Raw genomic sequence first — 13169 nt, 5'->3', positions numbered from 1 at the left:
ACAAACATCATATATATGATAAAATATATAATAAACCCCTTCAAATGAAAAGCATTCTGTATGCCTTGCTTAACATGGACATGCTGTGTAAGAAAGCCACAATATTGTGGTATTTGTCTTGAGAGAGCATCTAGTGCTAGAAAGTACAGAAGTATATCAATAAGAGAAGAAAAACATCCAGCAGCAGTGGTGGAATTGCTAGGTCTGGGATTTCTGCATATTTGCACATCATAAGTAGCAGCTATACTTTATCACTACCTGCTTAAACAAATTTCCCCTCAACTGATATAAAGAAAAACAGTGATTAACAAATCACTGATGCTGCAGATATGTGGTGGGCTGGGTGAAAATTTGTTATTAGCAATGGAAGTAGTATTAGTTCAGAATAGCATTCTGTACATCTTACTAAATGCAGGTATTCTGTTAAAAAGCCACAATACTCTGGCATTTGTCTTGAGAAAGCATCTGTTCTAGATATATATTTATTTATTTATTGTCCACAAGGGGTTAAACATAGAGGGGGCAAAAAAGGACAGACAAAGGGATTAAGTCGATTACATCAACTCCAGTGTGTAACTGGTACTTATTTAATCAACCCCGAAAGGATGAAAGGCAAAGTTGACCTCAACGGAATTTGAAATCAGAACATAGCGGCAGACCAAATACCGCTAAGCATTTTGCCCAGCATGCTAAAATATTCTTTTCTGCTCTCGGCACAAGGCCCAAAATTTTTGAGGAAGGGGCCAGTCAATTAGATCAACCCCAGTACACAACTGGTACTTAATTTATCAACCCCGAAAGGATGAAAGGCAAAGTTGTCTAGCTGTATATTGCTAAAAAAGCACAGAAATATCAGTATCTGATGAAAATCGCTCAGCAGCAGAAGAGAAATTGTTAGATTAAGGATTTCTGCGTAATTGCACATCATCAATAGCAGGTATCCATTATCAACCACACACTTAATAAATATTTCATTAAAACATACAATAAACATCATGTTTATACATACACACACATACACATATATGTGTGAGTGTGTATGTAGTATGTATACGTGTGTATATAAACATTGTTATTATATATTTAACGTTTGATATTTTATTAAAACATAAAATAAAACATCAAAAAAACCATTGTTGAATAATTTTAGTAAAAAGAAAATACAAAATTCTCCCTCTTTTCTGCTTCCCCTGCCCAGCACTTGTTCAATAATAAAATCAGTCAATAAATAAATAAAATTAACAAGCGAGATATTTTGGTGATGGGCAAACATAAATAAATAATACCAATGAAGAAATGTGATAAAGATTGAACTAAATCTTACACATCACCGAGCATTTAATGGCTTCCACCCTTGTCATCTTCGTTCTTTGTTTTCTAATTTATTGTTGAAATTATTTCATATCCGTGTCATCCTCTCATCTCCGTCTTACGTCCTACCCTTCCTCCTCCTCCTTCCCCCTCTCTCTCTTACTATTTTTTCTCTTTCTCTCTCCATTTTTTTACTCTTCCTTGGACTCCATTTTAATAAAATATTTAATGTTGAATATATAAGAACAATGTTTATACACACATGCACTCACATATGTACGTGTGTGTGTGTGTGTGTGTGTATAAACATGATGTTTATAATACATACAGCAATGTTGCATGTTTTAATGAAATATTTATTAAGTGTATGGTTGATAATGGATATCTGCTACTGATGATGTGCAATTACGCAGAAATCCTTAATCTAACAATTTCTCTTCCTGCTGAGTGATTTTCATCAGATACTGATACTTCTGTGCTTTTCTATGTCATCTTTTCATCTCTCCCTGTCATGCTTCCCTTCCCTTGTCCTCTTTATCACTCTGCTTATCCCCCTCCACCCCTTCTTCTGCTCATTCTCCCACTCTCTCTCTCTCCTTTCATTTCTTCCTCTCTGTTTTGTACTGTTTCTTCACTCTGCCCTATAGATTTCTTATGTCTCTCTCTCTCTCTCTCATCTCCCAAGTTTCACACCACCCTTCTCCCCCTCTCTCAGTTGCTTTCTGTCTGTGTCTATGTATGTCTGTCTGTCTGTCTTTCCCTCGCTTCCTCTCTCTATGTATCTTTCTCATCCCCTCTCTTTCTCTCCATCACTCTTTCACTGTTCCTTCACTCTGCTCTATATTTCCTATCTATGTCCCCTTCTCAAGTAAAGGCTTATGGCTCAGTGGTTAGAGCATAGGGCTCACAATCATGAGGTTGTGAGTTCGATTCCAGGACCAGACTGTGTGCTGTGCTCTTGGGCAAGACACTTTATTTCACGTTGCTCCTGTTCACTCAGCTGTAGAAATGAGTTGCGACATCACAGGTGCCAAGCTGTATCGGCCCCTTTGCCTTTCCCTTGGATAACATCAGTGGCAGGGAGAGGGAAGACTGGTATGCATGGGTGACTGCTGATCTTCCATAAACAACCTTGCCTGCACTTGTGCCTTGGAGGAGAAATTTCCAGGTGTAATTCCATGGTCATTCATGATTGAAGGGGGTCATTACCCTTTTTAACGTCACCTCCTCATCTACTATCTTGATCCCTTCTCTTCTTCCTCTTCCAACCTTCTCCCTCTCTTCACCCTCCACACCCTCTCTCACAGTCTCTCTCTCTCTCTCTTTCCCTGTTCTTTGGCTCTGTTTTAGATTTATCTATGACACCTCATCTCCCTACACTCCTCCTGCTCACCTTCCCATTTCTCCCTCCCTCTGCCTCCCCCTCTCTCTGTGTGCCTCTCCTTCTCTCTCTGCCTCTCCCTCTCTCTTTCCCTCTCCCTCCCTCTCTCTCTTTCTCAGTTGTCTGACTCTTCACTCTGTTAGATTATTTAATAACAAGCAGTGATGGATGAAGATGATTTTTCAGTGAATTAGAGTGGAACTAAATGGATAAACTTGACCAGACTGGACAGTTAGATAATTGATCTGTTGTTTGACGAATCATGGTTCAAATACTATTATTGATATTGTTTTTCTGTTGATGTTCCCATTTCAATAAACTGTTTTCTGTCTGTCTGCTGTATGTATGCGCACGCGAGTGCATGTGTGTATGTGTGTATCTGTGTGTGTGTGTGTGTGTGTATTATGTATGTATGAATGTATGTATGTCTGGATAGAGTAACTACAGGTTTCTCAATAGTTCAGCATAGGTATTCTCTTTTTCACTGATCTTCAGCTTTATGTTAACATCCACAGGGTAAAACTGTACACTGTCTCCACAACCGCTTTTCTTTGTCTCAAATCATTATATCAGGTCCAGGTCTATTGTGTTTACATTTCATTGAGGTTTTCACTGGGTCATTCCACCAGCACTCCTTTTTTATTATGTATGGCTATAGCTTCCACCATACTGTGGGCTCTTATTTCTTTGTCCTTGAGTTATCCTTTCAACAGATATCCTTATACAGTGTCCTAGGTACAACATCATATCTCTAGTAGGTAATACTGTGGTAACATTTTCAGACAACTGCTTATGATGTGGGTAATATCTTCAGTTTTAATTCCACAAGGTCTGCATCGGTTGTCACATTTTACTGCTTTTCTTGCATCACTGTCCCTTTTGTGCATCAGGTACTTGGTTGACATTTCCTGTTCCTGGACTGCAAACCCTTCAAAGTGGGAAGTAATAATCCAGTTGTTGGTCCATGATAGACTGTTTTGATGATTAACGTTACTATCATCTCGAAACTTTCTACTAACATCTCCAAACATGGTCTTCTCCAAACATGGTCTTCTGCTGATATACACTCATTCTAAGGTGGTGAGCTGGCAGAATTGTTAGCACACCGGGCGAAATGTGTAGCCGTATTTCATCTCCCATTATGTTCTGTGTTCAAATTCCGCTGAGGTTGACTTTACCTTTCATCCTTTCGGGGTCGATAAAATAAGTACCAGTTACACACTGGGGTCGATATAATCGACTTAATCCATTTGTCTGTCCTTGTTTGTTCTCTCTGTGTTTAGCCCCTTGTGGGTAATAAAGAAATAGATATTTCGTCTGTATTTACGTTCTGAGTTCAAATTCCATCGAGGTCAACTTCGCCTTTCATCCTTTTGGGGTTGATAAATTAAATACCAGTTGCATAATAGGGGTTGATCTAATTGACTGGCCCCTTCCATAAAATTTTGGACCTTGTGCCTAGAGTAGAAAAGGATATACACTCATTCTTTTATCTGATGATATGTTGCAGTAGAGTTGTGCTACTTCTTTGGATATAGGCACAAGTGTGGCTGCATGGTAAGAAGCTTGCTTCCAAATTACATGGTTCTGGGTTCAGTGCCAGTGTGTGGCACCTTGGGCAAGTATCTTCTGCTATAACCTCAGGCAGACCAAGAGTGATACCGGAATGGACATAGCCAATCTGAAAGAAGTGGCCCAGGATAGAACAGACTGGAGGACACTGATCCAACGAGTGACCGAGAGTCGACTTCGACTGAGCGATTAGAGAGAGAGATATATATACATGCGTGTGCTGATAGAGTTCCAGCTTTGACCTGCATTCTATCAATTTGGTAGATATATTCCTTACCTGTATCACGTCTTAATTTGCTATCTTACTCCTCATTACTCTTCTTCTTCCTCCTTTCTCTCCTCTCCTCTCTCTCTCTCTCTCTCTCTCTCTTTCTCTCTCTCTCTCTCTCTTTCTCTCTCTCTATATATACCACCTCCTCCTCTTCCCGTTCTCCTGCTGTCCTTTCTTCATGAAACTCAAGTTGGGAGACAAAATTTCAGCTTCGGTTTTTATGCAAAATAAAACCATATCCCTAACCACTCATATTGAGCACACCTTTTCAATTTGTTCAACATTAAGCAACATATATGTACACACACACACACACACACACCACACACACACACACACACGTGCATATTTCTCAACATACTTGATCTCAGTTTCCATTCCAAGTCAGCATTGTCATTCATTGTCCACTGACATTGTCCAGTTATTTAACTTATCTCGCCACACCCCTACCCCACCCACCCCACACCAAACACTACCACCACACTACCCTAACCTGACTCCTCTCCCACCCCCCACATCCCACTGCAGCCGTTCTGCTGCATTTCCTGTGCAAACAAGGCAACACCACCCCAGGCAAACCCAACCCAGCCCAGGCCAGCCTAGCCCACCCCAGGCCTGCCCAGCGCAGCCCAGCAACGGAGCCTTTCTTGATAGGAAGTAGCTAATGAATGTAGTAACTGATGCTAACGAACCTTATGCCAATAAGAGTACAATGACACGAAAGTTAGTCAATAACGAGTGCATCTGTACTGGAACCATAAGTCAATTAACAGTGCAGGTGTACTGAGATTATATATATCAATAGAGAATATGTATTTCTTTACTGCCCACAAGGAGCTAAACACAGAGAGGACAATCAAGGACAGACAAACGGATTAAGTCGATTATAACGACCCCAGTGTGTAACTGGTACTTATTTAATCGACCCCGAAAGGATGAAAGGCAAAGTCGACCTCGGCGGAATTTGAACTCAGAACGTAACGGCAGACGAAATACGGCTACGCATTTCGCCCGGTGTGCTAACGTTTCTGCCAGCTCACCGCCTTGCAAAGTCGACCTCGACGGAATTTGAACTCAGAACATAACGGCAGACGAAATACGGCTACGCATTTCGCCCGGCGTGCTAACATTTCTGCCAGCTCACCGCCTTGCAAAGTCGACCTCGACGGAATTTGAACTCAGAACGTAACGGCAGACGAAATACGGCTACGCATTTCGCCCGGCGTGCTAACGTTTCTGCCAGCTCGCTGCCTTGCAAAGTCGACCTCGACGGAATTTGAACTCAGAACATAACGGCAGACGAAATACGGCTACGCATTTCGCCCGGCATGCTAACGTTTCTGCCAGCTCGCCGCCTTGCAAAGTCAACCTCGGCGGAATTTGAAATCAGAACATAACGGCAGACGAAATACGGCTACGCATTTCGCCCGGCGTGCTAACATTTCTGCCAGCTCGCTGTCTTGCAAAGTCGACCCCGGTGGAATTTGAACTCAGAACGTAACGGCAGACGAAATACGGCTACGCATTTCGCCCGGCATGCTAACATTTCTGCCAGCTCGCTGTCTTGCAAAGTCGACCCCGGTGGAATTTGAACTCAGAACGTAACGGCAGACGAAATACGGCTACGCATTTCGCCCGGCGTGCTAACGTTTCTGACAGCTCGCCGCCTTAATAAAGAATATGGCTACTCTCTATTTGAAGTACTTGGCAAAAGAAGAGTACAGGTGGGGGGAAGCTACACATCAGAATTTTAACTCAGGACGCAAAAACTGATGAAAAACCGCTGAGCATTTTGTCTGATGTGTAAATGATTTTGCTAGGCCATTGTTTCTGCTATAGGCACAAGGCCTGAAATTTTGATGGAGGGGACACGTGGATTAGATCAACCCTCCCAGGACTTGACTGCTATTCTGTTTTATCAGCCATAAGCAGATAAAAGGTGAAGTCGGCACCTGACAGTATTTGAACTAAATATTTTTTGTCTGATGTGCTAAACAACTCTGCCAGGTTGCCACCTTGAATAACAATAACAATGATAATAAAAATAATAATAATGATAACACAATAATAATAATAATAATAATAATAATAATAATAATAATGATAACAATAATAATAATAATAATAATAATAATAATAATAATAATAATAATGATAACAATAATAATAATAATAATAATAATAATAATATAATATAATAATAATAATAATGATGATGATGATGATGATAATAATAATAATGATAATAATAATAATAATAATAATAATAATAATAATAAAAATAATAATAATGATAACAATAATAATAATAATAATCTGAAGAAAATTCTAACTGGGCCCCACCTGCAAGGTCATGTGCTGTTTATCTTGATATGAGATCACCATGTCGCGCACATATTGTTGTGATGCATGTGCCTGGTGTACCTTTATCAGACGGGTAGTCATGATGGGTATATTGGGCTTCGTATATTTTACCCCAGTGTCACTTTGATGGCATGAACACCTCTCTCACTCAATAATAATAATAATAATAATAATGATGATGATGATAATAATAATAATAATAATAATAATAATAATAATAATAATAATAATAATAATGATGATGATGATGATGATGATGATAATAATAATGATGATAATAATAATATAATAATAATAATAATAATAATAATAATAATAACAATAGAGACCCTCACACACACACATACACACACATATACTAAGCAAAATAAATGTTCATCTTCAATGATAGATGTAGTCCATCTCCATTACATCAATATTTTGTGCTCTTCCAGTCAATAATTCTGCATGAGAGGAGACCTCACTGATCGAATATCAGAAGAGGAAGAGGGAATCCAAATGAATCGATGAGATGCTGTCTTCATCACTTGTAATGACATGTTTTGACAAACAGCTTCTTCTGTCGGTCTCCCGTGGGAATCTAATCTATAACCTTAACCTGGCTGCGATTGGCCTATATTGCTGGTTCCTAGAAGGCCTGCTCCCTTAAAGCTGATTTTTGATTGGTTCTAGTCGTGTCTGCTCTATATTCAGCCGGTCTGTGATTGGTCAGTTTTATTGGATCGGGGAAAGCTTCTCTCCTATAACCACCGGTGTGACTATCTTCTATCCCTCATCTTTCTTTTCTTTTCTTTTCTTTTTTTATTTGTTTCAGTCATTGGACTGTGGCCATACTGGGGCACCACCTTGAAAGGTTTTAGCAAGACATATTGACCCCAGTTTTTTTTGGTTATCTTTTGTTGTTTTTAAACTCTATTACTTACACTGTTGATCTCTTTTTGTAAACCACTAAGTTATAGGGACATAAACAAACCAACAATGGTTGTCATGCAGGGGGGGGAGGACAAACACAAAGATACATACACATATACATACATATACATATATATATATGTATATATAATAAACATATATATAAACATATATGTTTGCATGTCTGTGTTTGTCCCCCCCCACCACCACCATTGCTTGACAACCGATTTTGGTGTGTTTACATCTCTGTAACTTAGTGGTTCAGCAAAATAGACCGATAGAATAAGTACTAGGCTTACAAAGAATAAGTCCTAGGGTTGATTTGTTTGACTAAAGGTGGTGCTCCAGCATGGCTGCAGTCAAATGACTGAAACAAGTAAAAACATAAAAGAAAAAATATGTATGTGTACACACATACATATGCACATAAATATAAAACAAAGTGGAGAAAATAGTACTCAAATACCGAAGGTAGAGCAACGTACTTTCTTATTAAAGCTGATAAAACATCACAAGACTGCAATATTTTTCCAACCTTAATAAAAAAAAGTATATGTATGTGTATATATATAGGCGCAGGAGTGGCTGTGTGGTAAGTAGCTTGCTAACCAACCACATGGTCCCGGGTTCAGTCCCATTGTGTGGCATCTTGGGCAAGTGTCTTCTGCTATAGCCTCGGGCTGACCAAAGCCTTGTGAGTGGATTTGGTAGACGGAAACTGAAAGAAGCCTGTCGTATATATGTATATATATGTATATGTATGTGTGTGTATATGTTTGTGTGTCTGTGTTTGTCCTTCTAGCATTGTTTGACAACCGATGCTGGTGTGTTTACGTTCCCGTCACTTAGCGGTTTGGCAAAAGAGACCGATAGAATAAGTACTGGGCTTACAAAGAATAAGTCCTGGGGTCGATTTGCTCGACTAAAGGCGGTGCTCCAGCATGGCCACAGTCAAATGACTGAAACAAGTAAAAGAGAGAAAAAAGAGAAACAGTGTGTGTGTGTGTGCGCATGCGCTCGTTTTGTTGGCTGGTCTGAGATGAGGACAAGTTGATTTGATAAATGAAAATATATTTCTTGGGCTGCATGTAAAAGTAACTGAGCGACACCTACAAACATTTAATAGAAGATTTTATTATCACACATAAAGTCAAACTGCATTGGTCTTTTATTGATGACAACAGCAATAATTACACACTGGGAGTGATATATTCTGCATGGAGCTTACAGCAAGCTTACAGATGCAGCAATGTGGCTGGTCCAACATAACCAGATTCCTGTCATGTAATATAGAATTTAGTTAAATTCGAAGGACTCATTTTTTAAAATCCAAAATCACCAAGAGGATGAGATAGACAAAGAACATGTTGGTAAAACATGTTCTTTGGTGATTTTGGAGCCACATGAACGAGAACTAAAATAAATGATTATTGAATTGCATCCACTTGTAAGCTTCTTCTTTGAGTTCCAGATCCTTAAGACTACAGAAAATAATTATAATGGGAGAAGGTGATACTCCACAGGTATCTCGAATACTTCACCTTTTCCACAGGTATCATGAACCTTCAATTCCATTATAGATCCTTGAAGCTCTGCTCTATAATTAGACGTATACAAATACATATTTTGCACCAAACATAAATTCTTAATTTATTAAAAACTATCTACACCTGTCCTCTTTCTTGTTACCTCTCTCTCTCTCTCTCTCTCTCTCTCCCTCTCTCTCTCTCTCTCTCTGGCCAGGTAACCATGTACCTCCTCTATAGCAAGACATCTGTTTCTGCCTTTGTCTCTCTGTCACACTCTAACCTTTCATTGCCTGACACAAGTCCCCCCGCTTCAATGCCCCCTTTAAGTGGGAGGGCATAGTTGATTTTATTGACCCCAGTATGAAACTGGTACTTTATTTTAATGACCTCAAAAGCATGAAAGGCAAAGTTTGACCATGATAGGTCTTGAATTTTGAATGTATACCGGAAGAAATGCCACAAAGCATTTTATCTGATGCTCTACCAATTCTGCCAATCATAACCATGTTTTTTGTAGTTAATTTATTTATGTTTTTAAACAGTCCCTGTTTTTATTTCCAGTTTTTTCTATCCTTTTCTTTTTTTTTTGCTCATTTTTTAAATTCAGATATTTTACACTCCATTTTCCAATAATCATGAGAGACAATTGAAGAAAACCATTTCAGAACCTTTCATTTGCACCAAACCCAAATCAGAAGAAGATTCTGCCAAGACCAAAAGCTGTGTAGAGTTCTTACCAAAACTTGAGAAGAATTTCGGAAACAGTTCCATGTAAGAAGCAACATTTCCATTGCATGAAATTTCTATTTCATTCCATTAATTCTTTAACTAATTTCAGAGCAACGGGCACATGGCCAAGCAGTTAGGGTTGTGAGATTCCTGACTGTTAGGATGTGGGTTCAATTCCTTGACCAGGTGACACATTATGTGCTTGAGCAAGGCATTTATTTTATATTGCTCCACTACTCACAGTTGAACATGAGGGTGCAAGTGCGATTGGTTGGTCTGCAGTTATATAGAAGTCACTTGCCCAAAGTGCCACACAATGGGACTGAACCTGAAACCACGTAGTTGGGAAGTGAACTTTTTAACCACACAGCCATATCTGCTCCTATGCATACATACACACAAACACACACATGTAAATGCTTACACACACACACACACATATACAACCTTGGATCGTAGAGTGACCTGCTGTGCTTGAGGAGACCTATTGAGTCAAGTATGTCAACTCAACAACAAAATAAAAATCAAATGGAAATTGTAGTTGTGATACCCGTGCCAGTGGCACACAAAAACCACCATCTGAACGTGGCCAATGCCAGCGCCGCCTTGACTGGCGTCCATGCCGGTGACACATAAAAAGCACCAACTGATCGTGGCCGTTTGCCAGCCTCCTCTGGCCCCTGTGCCAGTGGCATGTAAAAAGCACCCACTACACTCACAGAGTGGTTGGCGTTACGAAGGGCATCCAGCTGTAGATACACACTGCAAGAGCAGACTGGAGTCTGGTGCAGCCTCCTGGCTTTCCAGACCCCGGTCAAACCGTCCAACCCATGCTAGCATGGAAAATGGACGTTAAACAATGATGATGATGATGATGATATATACTGTATATGTGTGTGTGTCTTTATCAATCTATCAACCTTCCTCTTTCTCCTAATTTTTTCAGTAATCTATTTACACGTCACAGATGCCCAAATGCAAGCCTAAAAGTATGTATAATACTACAACAGGATAGCACAGGGTGAACTCTGAAGGTGGTTGAGCTTAATACTGTACTCTACCATGTTCTTTACAGAATATACCATAACTATATATATATGTACATATATGCATATATACATACATATGTGTACATTCCTACATACATATGTTGTTCCCTGTTTTATCTACACTGAATTTCGAAGGCAAGGACAAGACGCGACTTTGTTAAAGCAATCCTTCCCATAAAGCAAATTAGATAAAATTTTGGATTTTTTTGCGGAGGGTTAAAGTTGTAACAAAAACAGGACAGTGAGAACAAAACAGTAAAAATAAACAGTGAGGGTTGTTAAGCCATGACCAGGTGAAGTGGTGAACACTGAAAAAAACGATCTTTGAGAAGAGACAGGCATCCACTTCCAAGTGTATATGTATGTATGTATGTATGTATGTATGTATGTATGTATGTATGTATGTATGTATGTATGTATGTATGTGTGTATGTATGTATGTATGTATGTATGTATGTATGTATGTATGTATGTATGTATGAATGTATTTATGTACGAATGTATGTATGTGTGTATGTATGAATGTATGTACGTATGAACGTATGTGTATGTATGTATGAATGTATGTATGTATATATGTGTGTATGTATGTATGTACGAATGTTTGTATGTGTGTATGTATGAATGTATGTACGTATTTATGTATGTATGTATGTATGTATGTATGTATGTATGTATGTATGTATGTATGAATGAATGTATGTATGTATGTATGAATGTATGTGTGTGTGTATGTATGAATGTATGTACGTATGTATGTATGTATGTATGAATGAATGTATGTATGTATGTATGTATGTATGTATGTATGTGTGTATGTATGTATGAATGTATGTATGTTCGAATGTATGTATGTGTGTATGTATGAATGTATGTACGTATGTATGAATGTATGTATGTATGTATGTATGAATGTATGTATGTATGTATGAATGTATGTATGTATGTATGTATGTACGAATGTATGTATGTATGTATGAATGTATGTGTGTACGAATGTATGTATGTGTGTATGTATGAATGTATGTATGTATGTATGTATGTATGAATGTATGTGTGTATGCATGTATGAATGTATGTATGTACGAATGTATGTATGTGTGTATGTATGAATGTATGTGTGTACGAATGTATGTATGTGTGTATGTATGTATGTATGTATGTATGTATGTATGTATGTATGTATGTATGTATGTGTGTATGTATGAATGTATGTATGTATGTATGTATGTATGTATGTATGTATGTATGTATATCTATATACATAGCTATCATTTTGTCTGTCCTTTTATCTTCCTACCTCCTTATCTATCTACCTTTATCTGTATCTATATCTTTACAGTCAGACAAGGGCCAGCAGCAGCCAATCGTTTCTTGAAAATGATCCTGCCAGAAGCCATAATGTCAAACCTCAACCCCAACCAGAAAATTTCTTTGGTCTCAGTACGAAACAGCTTTCTGTTGGGACTCTTCAAAGCAAACAGCCTGACAATACACCCTCACATAGAAGAACATCTTCATCCCCTCCAATTTCAGCAAAGTCTAAAATCTCAAACAAACCGTCAACAAAACCCATGAAAGCCCTTCCTAATTCTTCGTTGCCTTTGAAATTTTTCGATGGTCCTTTACCAGATGGTTCTTTGCCAATCAAAGTGCCACACAAAGCTTTGCCAGACAGTTCTTTGCCAATCAAAGTACCACACAAAGTGGCTTTGCTCGATGGTTCTTTGCCAACCAAGGTGCCACACAAAGGTTTAACCGCTTACAGTTTGCCAAATTTGATGGGTGAGCCGACAATCTCCAGGAATCCTGACCAGTCAATCACTGAGAAGCAGTCCAAAAGAACAACCCGACCTCTGCACAGTTCACAAGGTCAAGGGTCATCAACCGATGCCACAAATTTGGCAAAATCCTCCAAGACACAAGTGTTAAGTAAGTATATATCATCATCAATATCATCCTTTAATGTCCATTTTTCCATGCTGGCATGGGTTGGACAGTTTGACATGGAGCTGACCAGCCAGAGAGCTGACCTGCCAGGGAGCTGGTCC

The 13169-nt window shown here is 38.9% G+C and overlaps 1 protein-coding gene across 1 annotated transcript in view; it reads left to right on the top strand.

The window, feature by feature from the left end:
- Positions 1–13169, top strand: part of LOC118767452 — a 31967-nt gene that overhangs the window by 5741 nt on the left and 13057 nt on the right. The window contains exons 3-4 of the mRNA XM_036512045.1: positions 9948–10111; positions 12461–13050. Coding sequence (XP_036367938.1) covers positions 9948–10111; positions 12461–13050 — 754 coding nt within the window. The remainder of the gene's footprint in view (positions 1–9947; positions 10112–12460; positions 13051–13169) is intronic.

This window comes from Octopus sinensis, linkage group LG21 (assembly GCF_006345805.1).
Source record: "Octopus sinensis linkage group LG21, ASM634580v1, whole genome shotgun sequence".
In the NCBI taxonomy this organism is placed as follows: domain Eukaryota; kingdom Metazoa; phylum Mollusca; class Cephalopoda; order Octopoda; family Octopodidae; genus Octopus; species Octopus sinensis.
This window is presented reverse-complemented; position numbering and strand designations above follow the sequence as displayed.